The 15320-nt window shown below is 49.9% G+C and overlaps 1 protein-coding gene across 1 annotated transcript; it reads right to left on the reverse strand.

The window, feature by feature from the left end:
- Positions 1–3068: 3068 nt before the first annotated feature.
- LOC123154811 ((R)-mandelonitrile lyase-like) lies at positions 3069–7581 on the reverse strand. The gene is made up of 5 exons (XM_044573442.1): positions 7498–7581; positions 7001–7380; positions 6521–6842; positions 3754–4663; positions 3069–3641 (listed from the first exon to the last, which is right to left on the reverse strand). Exons 3-5 carry the CDS (start codon positions 6810–6812, stop codon positions 3560–3562), a joined length of 1284 nt encoding a protein of 427 aa, XP_044429377.1. The 5' UTR covers positions 6813–6842; positions 7001–7380; positions 7498–7581; the 3' UTR covers positions 3069–3559.
- Between the last annotated feature and the right edge of the window lie 7739 nt (positions 7582–15320).

Raw genomic sequence — 15320 nt, forward strand, 5'->3', positions numbered from 1 at the left:
CCAAGTCTTTGCTGAGCAAGATGGCGGTACCACCGTCCGGAAGCAGCGGTACAACGGCTGAGAGCTCCAAGCGGTACTACCGCTGGGGCTCGTGGTATTACCGCTGGGACCAGACAAAAACCACTTCCAAGAAAACAAGAACTGCCATAACTTCTGCATATGAGCTCGTGGTAATAGTAAGAAGAGGCAGGGGAAGTATGCCTAACAAAAGAGGAGTGAAACCTCCAACCGAGAAGAATCGGCAAAACCTCCAACATCGAAAACATCATAGAAGATGCATGCGAACTCCGTTTTCGATGAACTCAAGCTTGTCATCAAGATGACCATAAGCTCTAAGACTCACAAAGAGAACCAAACAAGAACCAAGAAAGATGATGCAAGGATGCAATGGTTTGAGCTCTCTACGAACGATACGATCAAGCTACTCATCGAGAGCCCCCCTTGATAGTACGGCAATCGATCCTATAACCCGGTCACCCAACTACCATCATGAGACCGGTAAAATAGAAAACCTATCAAGGGCAAACCTTTGCCTTGCACATGGTCAACTTGAGCTAGATGATGACAATCTTGACTCCCTCAAGTTGGACCACCTTTCTTGATTGTGTTGACTCGATGAAGACTAGTTGATTGCTCCCCCATACTCCACTATGGGTGAGCCACTCTTCCGCACATCTTCACAAGTCCATTATCACCATAAAGGACGGCAAGCTTCAAGCATTTGATCTCTTCGTGATGCTCCACTTGAACTTGCACACCGCAACCTAACCCCATAAAGAACTCTCACGAAGACCATGGGTTAGTACACAAAGCGTAATTGACAATTCTTACCATACCATGGGATCACTTGATCCCTCTCGGTACATCTTCTGCGCTTTGTGAGTTGATCAACTTGATTCACTCTTGACTTAGTCTTGATCAACCTTGAACCTCTCCAATTCTCTTCATTTGAATTATGTCTTGAAGGTAGACATGAATGATCACACAATCTTCTTCTTCAAGACATGCTTGCAATAAGCTCAACTCTCGCATGACCAATCTTTGGATAATTCCTTGAATAACACCTTGGTCGACACAAACTCTCCTTGAAATCAACACATGCACTCCAAGAAAAGCCTATGGACAAAACCTTCAAATATAACTCAAGGAAACCATTAGTCCATAGAGATTGTCATCAATTACCAAAACCAAACATGGGGGCACCGCATGTTCTTTCAACATGGACGACATCATCACAGCAGGCTCGGCCGTGGCCGCCGCGTCCTCCGGGTTCGCTACCCCGGACGACACGGTGGATCTCAGCAGGAACATGCGGAGGAGGAGCCGGAGGAGCAGGAGGAGGAGGACGAGGACGAGGACGAGGAGGAGGAGGAGGAGCCGGCGATTGTTTCGGCGAGGAGGCGCAAGAAGAAGAAGGAGGCGGCCAGGACCGGCGAGCCGCGCATCAAGTAGGCATCCAAGGAGCAGGAATGCCTGGCCGAAGCGTGGTAAGTCGTCTGCCTTGACCCGACCACCGGCACGAACCAGAGCATCGAGACATACTGGGAGCGCATCAAGGCCGAGTTCGACGAGCGCAAACTCGTCGACCCCTACTTTAAAGGCGTCTACATGCAGCGCGGGGCGAAGGCAATGGCGAACCATTGGGGGCTCATCCAGGCGGCGTGCAACAAATGACATGGGATCGTCGAGGAGGTCGTGACTCGCCCGGAGAGCGGCGCCAACGTTGAGGATCAGGTATGGCACGCTGGTCTCCCGCTTCTCTTCGCCGCGTGCGCCCGCCAACTGTTTGTTCCTCCACGCTGCTGGTGCGCATGTTCGCCATGTATCGCCAGGGCAACAACGACCAAGAATTCAAGTACCTCCACGTTTACAAGCGCAATGACAAGTGCGAGAAGTGGGCGGAAGTTCGGCGCACCCTCGACAAGGCCAAGGAGACCTACAAGCCGGACGCGTTGTCGCCGGGCGCATCAGAAGGGCGGCCGGACGGCAACAAAGGGGCCAAGAAGGGGAAACACGCCGACGCGGCTATCGCGCGAGTGCAGGAGTCTATCGAGCATTGCCTCGCCGACGCACAGGCCCGGACCGTCCTGCGTGAAGAGAAGACCGAGGCGCGGTGGTCGGCGTTGATGACGAGCAGCGCCGTCAAGCTCGACCTACTCCAGACCAACGTCGCCGCGAAGAAGAGGAACACCGACCTGACTTTCCTGCTGGGCGGCGCGGACATGCTCCAGAGCAACGACGAGGCGGTCAAGGCGTGGTACTTGGCGGAGCGTGGCCTCATCCTGAACCAGCTGCCGTCGACGACGCCGCCAACTCCCACGCCGACGCCGACGCCGCCTCCAAGCCCGAGTGATGATGCCTCCACGACTCCCCGCACAGAAGCCACGCCGACGCCGCCTAGCACAGAAGAAGCTCCGACCCTGCCAAGCCCGCGCACGCCGACTCCGCCGACGCCGACCTCGCCATCTGATGCGCTGCACGCGCGACCTTTCTTTTTTGTACGCTGAACTTTTTATTCGATCGCCGAACTGTGGCCGCTTGATCACCGGATTTGTGGCGTCTATTTTGTGAGCGGGAATGACTACGTTTGAATTTGCCGCGGCTTGAGGGGCGGCGCTGGGGGGCTTGGCTGGGAGCTAGGTCGCCCCCAAGGGCCGATCTAGCGCTGGTTCGCCCCCGGGCCACTCTTTTTCGGCGTCCTGAGGGGCTGAACGGCTGGAGATGCTCTAAGACGTTCTGGATCAAGCAGCTGCAGGCTTCCAGGTTAGCAAATGAAATTGCATCTACAGGTCCAGGGTAACAAAGCCAGTCCAAAACTTTACGAAATTCGGCAGTCAGGGAAACGCTTTGTTCAGACTATAAAAGCACAAGCAACATCCATTAGCATGCATGAAATATACTGTCAGCATAGTTGTATCCCCGTGTACAGAAAATAACTAATCTTCGTAAAAACATCGTAAATGGCATGAATTGCTACAGAACAAAGCGTTTCCCTGAGAGCATATAGCTACTGACCATATAGATCTTGCAGTACATACAGATCCTTACATACTCTACAGTATGTATGCACAGCATATATCGCTGCCAAAAACGTAGCAATGCGTTATGTGCTGGATGAAGAAGAGCATTAATACGGTGCACAAACATAGCTGGAGTAGAAAGTAAAATTGTATCCAGAGTAGCAAAGTCATGAATTCGGCAGTCCTCTGTTAGGAAAACGCTTTATTCAGGTTAAATAAGAGTACAGGGGACATCCACTAGAAATAGGCTCTCAGCATAGCTGTATCCTCGTGTATATGGTCAGTAACTAATCACCGTAGAGCATCGTAACCGTCAAATGCTATTCGCGCCATGAAAAATTGTGATATCCAGGCTCCTTCCTCGTGCATATGCTATCACTGTACAATATATACACGTTGTATCTCGCTAGCCAAAAAAGTGTAGCAGTTATGCACCGGAACCGGATGCAGGAGCGGTAATACGGCGCACCCCAACACTCCACAGGATATCTCTGAAATGCTGCCAGGTGTTGGATCAGTTCGCAAGCACTGGAAGAGGGTTACTCCTGCAGTTCACTGTATGATGATGTGTTCACTAGCCTTCTGCTGTGCCGCTCCGCGATCATCCTCAGCCCCATGTACCTGTCAAATGTCAGTACGCAAGGCAATCATGTCAACTACTATCTCAGGTTAGTAGTATAACATTGCTCAAGATGAACAGCACAAGAACTATATACGTCCCCAAATTCATTACCTGCCCATCATCATCACCGTGGCCTGAGGATTCGTCCCGGGCGTCACACTGAACGTCGACCCATCCACCACGCGAAGCGACTGCGTGCCCATGACCCGGAAATCCTTGTCAACCACCCTTCCAACCACACACCCTCCATGGTAATGCCACAGCGTGGCCACGGTTCGCCTGCAGAAATCCGCCACAGAAGTGTTGTTTGTGCTCCAGTCGAGTGGCAGGGTCGCCCCAACGATCCTGAAGTCCCTCCCACCACGCCCTCTCCTGCCCTGGCCCGACGTTCCTACGGCCGAACGGAATATGTCCATCGTCCTGCTCTGGAGCACCTGCGCCACGCGGCGCACGCCGACAAGGCACTGCGCCAGGTCCTCGGGGCGGCTGAAGTAGTTGAAGCGCACTGAGGGGGTCTCCACGGGATTGGGTGATGATAGCCAGAGTGAGCCCTCGGACAATGGGCCAGGGACCTTCTCCATGATGGTTGCCATGGTGACATAGAGCGGCGAAGTCGGGCTGATGAAAGGACCGGCGGGGCGCAGCATGGGAGAAACGGGGACGATGTATGATGCAGCCTCGAGGTAGGAGGCAGTGCCGTTGGCACAAGGGATGCCGACTACCTGGATGAGGGAGTGGTCGATGGGGACTGATGGGATGATGGAGATGCCGTTGCGAGGGTTGTCGAACACGTGCTTCCCAACGTCAGGGGCATCCACGGAAACAGGGATGCCGAGGGACGTAAGATCGTTGGCAGGGCCAACGCCGCTGAGAAGCAGCAACTGGGGACTTCCAAGTGTACCTGCAGAAAGTATGACCTCCCCACCCGGACGCAGCAGGGCATGGTGCTGCTGGAGAAGACGGTCCTGGTACACGACGCCAACTGCTGCTACTGCTGGTCGTGACCTTCCACGGCGTGCAGCTGGATAAGAAATACAGAAAAAGGGCAAAGTTTACTCATACTTGCACCCACTTTTACAGCTAAAAAACCGTATGTGCTGGTAACATGAAACGCCATTGGTTCAGGATAATTCCTATAGTAGCTAATGTGGAAAGGAGCTAATCTAGTACAAGTAGATTGTACCATTAAGCTTCTTTTTTCCTCAAAATGTTAAGCAAGCATAAGTGACATGAATAAATACCACAAAAGTTTCAGTTTGCAGTGGCAGTTACACAAAGAGTAAGTTGTGATCGGTAATTCGGTATGTTCTGATATTTCTGAAATGCATGATGTATTGGTCTTTTTGGATCCATAACTGAAATAACAAAATCATTAACATGGCGACTTCTGCAGTTATGTGGGCTCTTTGGAAAATAAAGAAATAATACACACTCTCAAAATGTTAATTAGAACAAGGTTCCGCGATCATTTTAGTGGTACTATGGGGCAAAAAGCGCTGGCGCTACTAAGAGTAGGAATGTAGGATGGCTCTGAGTAAACTGAAGACAACAGGAGGCAGCGGTGGAGCTTGAAGAAAAAATATTCATGGGGCAAAGCTAAGAGTAAGAACACCAATTATTTGCATTCAACACAAGTCATTCTGGCATATCCTCGAAGGAACAATTGCTATAACAGGACCACAAGAGAGGGCTGTTAATTTTGAACTGAGTTGAATTAGAAGACTACTATGGTTGTTTTGTTAACCGATGCTCAGGAATTACTTGAACAAGAGAAGATACAAAATAACCAGTTGTCCAGTACACCTGCTGCTAGTTTATATATCCAAGTGTCTCGATAATGCATATTCTGTTTGTGAAACCTATAAGGTCTCAAAATGTTAGTTAGAGCTCTATGCAATACTTTGGAGGAAAATTGTGCAAACGCTCAAGTACTGGTACTTGCTGTTACCAGGACAAGGTTGTGTGATTATTTTAATGGGACTTTGGGGCAAAAAGCATTGGCACCACTAAGAGTAGGAATGTAGGATGGCTCTGAGGAAACTGAAGACAATAGGAGGCGGCAGTGGAGCTTGAGAAAAATATTTAGGGGCCAAAACTAAGAGGAAAACACCAATTGTTCACATTGAACACATATGTCATTCTGGCATATCCTTGAAGGAGCAATTCTCATAACAGGAACACGAGAGAGGGCTGTTCATTTTGATGAGAACTAAATGAGAGCAGTACTAATGTTATTTTGTAAACAGATACTCAAACATTACTGGAACAAGAAAAATTGCAGAACATCTAGTTGTCCACTACAGGTGCTACTTGTTTCTCCACACGAGTCTCAAAAATGATTATTTTGTGTGTGAAACATACAAGGTCTTAAGTTACCAAGCTACTACAGTGGATTAATTAGGAAAAAACTTTTACTACTCTAATCTAGGTACAGCCCCTCACAAGTAGCATATCTCATACAGAAACAAGCAAACAAAACAATAATAGAAGTATGTTCACACTCTGTTGTGCACATCAGCATTTTCACATGGCTTGCCGCTCAGAAATCGGCATTAGTCTAGACTCTTGCTATCATGTGAGTCCAGGAGGTCCAATAGTTATTATGATTATCATGCATTACATATACAGCAGCTCGCTCTTCCTAGAAATCAAGCATTCAAACAGTTGGCATGATCAAACAAACGGTAACCAAACTGATGCAAGGCATTGAGGATACCACTTACTAATGTGGTTATGGGCTATGGCACGTCAAAATTGGCATTTCAGACATAATTTTGTGGCAAAATGCACTATGCAGCAATTTGACAAACAAATTCAAAATTTCTAAAGTGGAACTATGTGGACAAACAAGCAAGAAGTAGAATAAGAAATCACTCACCAGGATTGATAGGGTTAATTATGACGCGGGTAACGGCAGCACGGACAGCGACATGGAGACGGCCAGGGCGGGCGAAAGCAAGGAGGTCCGCGGCGCTGTGGCGGCGTCCCGATGCATCGAAGGTGGTGGCACCAATCTTTGTGCCAGTGACATGTTCCACCGTGAAGCCGTTCCACGGCGTCACATTAGCTTCCAGCAGCGCGGCCCTCACCGCCGCCTGCCACCCGTGCACCTCCGGCTGGAATGTCAGCTCTTGCTCGACCCACTCATACGATGAGTTCACCAGCCGCATGTCCCAATCCGGCACCTCGGCGCCCTGAATCTCCAATAATCGGAAAGAAATCGCTTTCAGAGTGTGTCAATGCATATAATCCTTATGGGATGAATGTTCTTGTTTTAGACATCATGATTGGGCTTTATTATACTCAATTTTGAATAATCCTTCTAGTTCAAACAAAATGAGGATTTGGAGGAGCAGACCTCCCCGTGGCCGTGGAACCAGCCGGGGTGCGCGCGGGAGTAGAAGCCGGCGTTGATGGCGGTGCCGCCGCCGAGCACCCGCGCGCGCACGTTGGGGACGCCGTCCTCGGAGCTGAAGGCCTGCGCGGGCGCGTCGGAGTCCGGCGACGGGTCGGCGAGCGCGAGCGTCCTGACGAAGCCGCCGGCCGTGGCGAGCGCCGGGAACTCGGCGGGCGCGCCGCCGCGCTCGAGCAGCAGCACGCGGCCCCCGCCGGGCCCCGCGAGCGTGGCCGCCAGCGGGCACCCCGCCGCGCCGCCCCCCACCACGATGTAGTCGTACTCCTCCGCCTCCGCCGTCGCCGTCGCGTCCGACACGTACCGCGCGTACCCCGGCGGCACCCCTGCGGAGGAGCACACGAGTCAGACGCCCTCGGACAGATCTCGCGAATCTCGGCTAACCCCGGCCTAATCGGGGCGCGATCCTGCTCCCAGGCGCGCGGGTTTGGTTGGTGAGTTACCTCCGAAGGGGCGGGGCTGGGCCGCGGCGAGGGCGGCGAAGAGGAGGGGGAGGGCGAGGAGGAGGAGGGGTGTGGGGGTGGCGGCCATGGCCGTGGGGTGGGGAGGAGACGGTGGCGGGGAGTGTGACGAGCGGAGAAGACGAAGCTGAAATGGGGTTTAGCTGTTGGAGATGGAGGGAAAACGGAAATGGGGTGGGCCAACGTAGTTGCGGATTACGGGCTTCTCTCGGTTCCGAGTCTGTTGGGCCTTTGAACAGAACGGGACAAAAGTGGGCCTCTCCAGTGGGAGGGTCTACGTCTTCTTGTTTGTCGCTTAATGTTTTTTATATACAGGATTTTTAGTACAGAACGGAACATTTTTAGTACAGGTTGAGCATTTTTAGTACAGGTTGAGCATTTTTATATACAGGTTTTCAAATACACATTTATCACTGCTCGGACTTTTATTTCAATACACATTGAAAATTTTCATATACAGGATTTAAGATACATATTCTACATTTTTTAGTACTGATTGGTTCTTTTATTTGAATACACATTGAACATTTTCATATACAAGTGTTTTTGATACACAGTCAGCATTTTTGGTACAGGTTGAACATTTTTTTAATACAGGTTAAACTTTCTTAGAACATGTTCAACAGTAATACACGTTGAACATTTTTCATAAATGTCACAACCCATATTTTCTAAATATGCACAACATTAGTTAAGTGTTAGAACATATTTTTGCAATGCTATGAACTTTTCGGACGGAACAATACATTTTTTTATAAATTGTATGAAATTTTCTTTTACAGCATACGAACATTATCTTTAAATGTCACGAGCATATTTTTGGAATCCATGAACATTTTTTAAAATGCCACGAAGAATTTTTTATCTAATGTCATGAATAATTTTTGGGAAGGTACAAAACATTCTTTTAATTATGCAATCATTTCTTTACATTCCATAAACAATTAAGAATGTCATGGACAATTTTTTAAATGGGTAGATGTATTTAAATTTTACTTTTGTTAATGGTACGAAAATTTTTGTAACTTATGTTAACAATTCCTTTTTACATTGTATAAATATATTTCTAGAAGTGTGACGGGCATTTTTCTGAAACTTGCAAATATTTTTTGTGGCTGGTACATATGTATTCTACATATGGCACAACCAAAGTTTTTACACTGCTTCACCCGCAAAAAAAGAAAAGTTTTTACACTGCGTTAATTGTTTTCAATGCATGGTAAAAATGTATTTATAATATTTTAAAAAGAAAAAAACGACATATGCCTAACACGTGTGTTTATGGGTCTCGCACATTTAGGAAGCGCAGGAGGCGCGAGCAAACATACAATCTCTCAGCGGGCGAGACAAACAAACGCCCTCCAGCCTGTTGCGAGATGGTAGAACCGCCCGCCTAAAACAGCGCCTTTTAATGGCACGGCCTAGTCAAACTCCATAAATTCGTTCGCTTCTTTGGCGCTTTGTTTTGCATTTTTTTCCTTTTATTTTTTTTATATTTCACAATATGTAAAAGTCTCTTTACTTAATTTTCCAAAGTGTTTACAGCATATTTAAAATATTCATGTAATTTAAGAAATGTTTAACTTATTTATAACAAATTTTGATATAAATCAAAAAATGTTTATCACATTTTAAATTGTTCACGCATTTTGAAATTATGTTCCTGACATGTTTAAATAATATTTATATAATGCATAGATTTGCTCGCATAATTTTTGAAAAGTTGCATACCTTTGAAAAAAATTGTGACAATTTAAAAAATATTCATAACACTAAAAAATGTTTAGCTCATTTAAAAAAAATGGTGATGCCAATTGTGAAAAATGATCGATGTGTGTTAATAAAATGTTGAACACTTAAATTTGTTTCACAGGTTTTAAAAAAAGATGTTCTTGGCATTTTCGAAGAATGTTCAATGTGTGTTAATAAAATATTTACTGCATATTTTTAAAATGTTAAAGGTGCTTTTGACAACTCTTTGAAGGTTCAACATGTATATAAAAGTTTAATGTGCCTTTGACAATGTTCAACATGTATTTGAAAAATGTTCAACGTGTATATAAAAAATGTCCAGCATGCATACAAAAAATGTACAGCATGTACTGAAAAATTCAAATATTCGAAAGAATGAAGAAAAGCAAAATGAAAAAAAAACAAAGAAAAGGTAAGACAAAAAATCAACGAAAGCACGTAGAAACAAAGAAGAAGAAGAAGAAATCACAAGGAAACTTATAAAACTGGTCCGAACCGGTCCATATAGTAGAAGCTTTCTGAAACCACTCCCGTCGATTTTTTACCACCTGGTATGGAAAAAAAAATGCAAGACATAGGAAACCCTCGCGCCTTGCCGATCCAGCGGCTGCGCGTGCATCGGCCTAGATCGCACTGTCGCCCCCGACACACGCATTCAGCAGCTCGATGAGATGATCCCATGCTGCATCCGCCGCCCCACCACCTGCCACGCGATGGACGCATGCCGCCATCCGCGCCGGGAGCGTGAGCCCCACAAACACCACCTCAACCTCTTGCGCGTGCGAGCACGAGCGCATCCATGTGAGTTGCGGCTTCTCTTCTCTGAGGCCAACTCCATCGCGCGACCCCAAACGGACGTTTGGTTTGTCCGGATTCTGTTCATTTGGATAGCGATTTGGGGTCGTGTCCGGACGTGCTCTGAAATGCGGTGGCCGTGCGCCCAGCGCGCGGCCGCATCTATTTGCCCCATTCTGTTCGCGTCTATTTAAAAAACCAGAAGCAATGTTTCAAATGCCAAGCCCTAGTTCAGGCCAGCGCCCCGGTTCATCACGCCGGCAGCAGAGCCAGCCTCCATCGCCGGCATCAGTCAGCGACCGGCAACACAGCCAGCCTCCAAAATGAATAGTTGTCCTCGCCGGCAACGCAGCCAGCGGCCGACAACACAGCCGGCCACCAAAATGAATGTTTTCTCGCCGGCACACAGCCAGCAGCCCAGCGGGCGGGCGGCACCCATGCCAGCCTCCAAAAAGAACGGCCACGGCCGATCGGACGACCTAGTTCAGGCCTTCGGTGTCGAGCATCTCCTTCTGCTTGGCCTCGAACCAGGCCCTCTTCTTGTCGCTCATCTTCGACAAGTCTACGCTCATGATCGCAAGGGCCACCTCCTTCGCTTTGGTAGCGGCATTGGTGGCCTCGATGTCGAGCTGCCTCTGCCTGGCCTTGACGTTGTAGGCCTCGATGTCGATCTGCCTTTGCCGGGCAGCCTCTTCCATGTCGAGCTGCCTTTGCCGGGCCGCCTCCTCCATGTCGATCTTCCTCTTCTTGGCCGCCTCCTCCATCTCAAGCTTCTTTCTTTGAAGGTCTAGGTATTGCTTCATTTGCTCGTCCTTGCTTTGCCGCTTCTTCTCGTCCCTCACATCCTTTTGAGACATCATGCCATGCAAAGTGTCATGCAATGCCATGGATGAGGCATCACGTATGTCATCAACCTTGGAGTTGGTCTTGCCCCACCCTCGAAGATCACGTCCTCCATGTACTGGTTGTAGAAGGGGTCGTCGACCGTTGGCGTTGGGGTTGACATTCCGTCAAACAAGACGCGGGGGCTGGCATGGCCCCCGTGAACGGTGGCCGTGCCTGCTTTCTTTGCATCTCGACGGACGGACGGTCGCCGCTGCTGGACCCAGGCGTGACGTTGAGGTCAATGGCGGCCGCGGTGTGCGGTGTCGACGGCGCGAACAAGCCCACATCCGGCGGCCCCGAGAAACGGGTCTAGCCGTCGTGCCTTGGCGGAGAAAAGCTGGGCGACATGGGCGTGGTGCACGAGGTCGGCGACTGGCAGTGCGTAGGCCGGGCGACCGACGAGCCTGTTCTCGCCGGGCCGACGGCCGCTCCAGGGAACCCGGCCGGACGGCCCATGCCAAGCATGAGGATGGCGTGCGTTTTGTTGACGAGGTCCTCCTTCTCATCGGCCACGGCCTTGCGCCGCGCGGCCTCCAGCTCATCGCGTCGGGCGGCGATCTTGGCCGCGGCGGCATTGACCTTGACGACAGCTCTCCGTTCCCTCCTCTTCACCGATTCCGCCTCCAAGTTGGCGATCTCCTCCGGCGTGCACTCCGACCTCGGCTTTCTTGGAGCCTTCTTTTTTCACCTTTGCGGGCGGGTCGACGGCCAGGCCGCCGGAACTCGGCGGGGCGTCGGCCATGGACGGGGGAGAGAGAGGAGGCGACGGGAGGGACGTGGGAGTTTTTGGGGGAAATGACGCCAAATGGGCGTGGGGGAGAGGGGGGTTGGTTTCTCCCACCGACAGGCGGGCCAAGGGAGGACAAGCGCGCGCGTCCCGCCCGTCCGCGCGTTGTCCGTTTCACCCCAAAACCGGCGCAAACTTGGACCGTGGATGAGTGGAAAGCAGACACAAAACGGACAAAAGTCCGTTTGCGCCCGCGCGCTAGACCGTCTCGTTTGTCCCTTTTACTCCAAACGAACGGGGGCGAACAGAATAGGGTTGCGCGGTGGAGTTGGCCTGAGGTTCGGGGTAGACCTTGATCGGGGGTGGCCGGCGTCGCCTGGCTCTGCTTCTGCTCCACTCGTTCGATCAGCTCCCGGCCCTAAAGAAGTCTGGACAGGGATAAACTAACCACCTAACTAACTTGCAGATCGTTGCAGTCGGTTGTCGGTATGAGGAAATCTGCGTGATGTACGTCGAACTAGCAAAGAGATCACTGAGCATCCACAGTGGAATATAATCCTAACGTGCCTTTCTAAAGTTCTGAACCGATAACTCTGTTCAGAAGGTCCGGTCCGTCCCGTGGGTGACGGTTAGGTTTTCCTCGGGCGATCAGGAGGCGATCTCCTTCTAGGTTTTCTGTGCCCATGCCGCCGCTGGAACCCAAACCTTGTAGATCAATTTGAGTCCAGATCTGCTTTCTCCTCCTTTCCCACACCAAAGGCCTTTAGGGTGATCTAGGGTGCACGATCGTACCCCACGTTTTCTGCCTTGGATTTTGGTGCGAGGGCTCATGCTTAGATTGGAGTCCTTGAGTAGGATGGATCGTGTGGAGGGGCTGATGAAGAACTTGAAGTTGTTGGAGATGGAGAGCAAGGGGAGGAAGATCGTTTGGGGAGAAGGGAACAAGGTGGGAATGGTGGAACCGCAGGTGATTGCTAAACTCATGTCCGACAAGCCGGCGTACGCGGAAGGCCTGGCGAACGCACTGGCCAGGGTCTGGTGCCCTCTGAAGGGATTGGATTGCAAAGACATGGGTGAGAACACTTTTCTGTTCACCTTCCATCAACCAGTGGGGAAAAGGAAGGCTTTGGCGGATGGTCCATGGGAGTTCGGAAAGTGTCTCCTGGTTGTGGAGGATTTTGTACCTAGCAAAACCCTAAAGGAGTATGAATTTCGTTGGGTACCAGTGTGGGTCAGGATCTTTAATCTACCACTTGGCATGATGTATCGTGAGGCGGGGGAAGCGATTGGCGGGTTCATGAGGGAGACGTTGGAAGTAGATGTTGGACCTGATGGGATGGCCGCAGGAAGCTTCTTAAGAGTCAAAGTCAGGATTGACATTCAGCAACCTCTAATGCGAGGGTTCACTAGGGAGGAAGGCGAGGAGGAGAAGAAGAGAAGGATTGCTGAGCCAGGTGGGGGAAGAGAAGTGGATCTTTGTTGTAGGTTTGAGTACGAATTTCTGCCCGATTTTTATTATACCCGTGGGAGGCTGGGGCATGTGGAAAATGAGTGTAGTTCGAAGCTGAAGAAGGGGAAGGTAGCCCAATACGGTGCATGGATGAAGGCTTTCATACCTAAGAGAGTCCCGGAAGGAAATCAGGGCTCATGGGCATATAACAGAAGCTATGGAGGGAGCAGGAGCGGAGGGTGTGGGAGGAGTTTTAGTGGGGGAGGACACAAGAGCTTATCTGGGAGCGATAGCGATTCTTGGCGAAAAAATAACAACCTGACGATCAAAGACAAGGGAGATAAGAAGGGGGTTGAGCAAGATGTAACTAGCCCGCTCAAGTCCACTCCGCCGATGACTATAGAGAATGCCAGGGATGGTGGAATCAGGAAGAAACTCTCTTATGAGAATACGTCAAATGTAACAAGTCATAGAGGGAGTGAACTAGTGGTTGCAGAGGCGGGCAAAGCAGATACGGTCATGACTGAAAAAGCAAAAGTAGCTAGTGGAGCGAAGGAGGGAGAGGTGTATGTGGGAGAGGGGAGAAGTGAGGGGCTGGTCCATAGTTCACAAAAGGAGGAGCAGGTAAAGAAGCAAATGTCCAGATTTAAGAGGAAGAAAAGGGAGGATGGTATAGGTAACCAGCAGGGTCTTGGTGTGGTCGTGGGAGAGAAGAGGCAAGGGATGGACATGGATGTTGTCGAGGAGGAGGAAGATAGTCAGAAGAGGGCTCGGACAGAGGAGAAGATGACTCAAAACCATGAGGCGGGGCTGTCGGAACAGCTCCGCGAGCAGAAATGAAAATTATAGCATGGAACTGTCGGGGGCTTGGGAACCCCGCGGCAGTTCGAAGCCTTTTGGAATTACAGAAGGCAGAAGATCCTGATGTGCTCTTTCTCTCTGAAACTAAAAGCTATGAGAGGGAGATGGAGCATTTGAGGTGGAAGCTTGGTATGCCAAACATGGTGGTGAAAGATCCGGAAGGTCGTCGGGGAGGGCTCGCTCTCTTTTGGCGAAGGTGAGTGGATGTACGACTACGGTGGAAGGATAAATACTTTATAGATGTAGTGGTGATGGAGGAAAATGGAGTGCAATGGCGGTTGACGGGCTTGTATGGGGAGTCCAAAGCGGGGGAGAAAGGAAATACGTGGAAGGCATTGAAGTCATTGAAGGGGCAGCTGAACCTACCATGGCTATGTTTGGGCGATTTTAACGAAATCCTATTTGCAAATGAGAAGGAAGGAGGGCCGGCTCGGGCCCAGGGGTGTATGGATGCTTTTCGTGCCACACTGGAGTTGTGCGGGCTCGAGGATTTAGGATTTGAAGGAGATCCCTATACGTGGCGTAACAATTGGCATGATGTTGAAGGGTATACAAGGGAGAGGCTGGATCGGGCAGTGGCATGCAATAACTGGCGCGGGTTGTTCCCTCTGTATAAAGTAATAAACGGGGATCCTCGTCACTCTGACCACAGGCCGGTTACACTTCTGGTGGATGGCATGCAGCAGGAGGGAGAAGATGCTAGAGGTGATGGGTGTTTTAGGTTTGAGGCAAGATGGTTGATGGAGGAGGAGTGTGCTCGGGTGGTGGAAGAGGCGTGGAATGCAGCATTTGTAGAGGGGGATGCTTCTGTTAAGGATAGACTGGCTAAGGTGGGGGGAGAACTCACAAAGTGGGATCGAGAGGTGTTGGGTGAGCTAAAAGGAAGGATTAAGAAGGCAAAGAAGGAGCTTGAGAACTGTCGGCGTGGCTGTATTAGTCAACATAAAATAAACCAGGAGCATCTTCTTCGATTTAAGCTCAGCAGGCTGGAGGATCAGTACAATTTATATTGGAGGCAGAGGGCGCATGTTAATTGGTTGGAGAAGGGAGATAAAAATACAGACTTTTTTCACGCCCATGCAAATGAGAGGAAGAGGGTGAATACGATAAAGAAGCTTAGAAAGGAAGGGGGTGAGGTAGTGGAGGGAGAAGAGGAGATAGGAAAAATTATTACTGACCACTACAAAAGTTTGTTCATGTCTTCTGCAGGTATCGCCAACGACGAGGTGCTGCCCACATGCACACCTCGGTCACACACGATATGAACTCTCGCCTAACTCATGAATTCACAGAACAGGAAGTAAAGGAGGCCCTAAATTCCATTGGTGATTTGAA

The sequence above is a fragment of the Triticum aestivum genome, chromosome 7A (assembly GCF_018294505.1).
Source record: "Triticum aestivum cultivar Chinese Spring chromosome 7A, IWGSC CS RefSeq v2.1, whole genome shotgun sequence".
NCBI classification, from domain to species: domain Eukaryota; kingdom Viridiplantae; phylum Streptophyta; class Magnoliopsida; order Poales; family Poaceae; genus Triticum; species Triticum aestivum.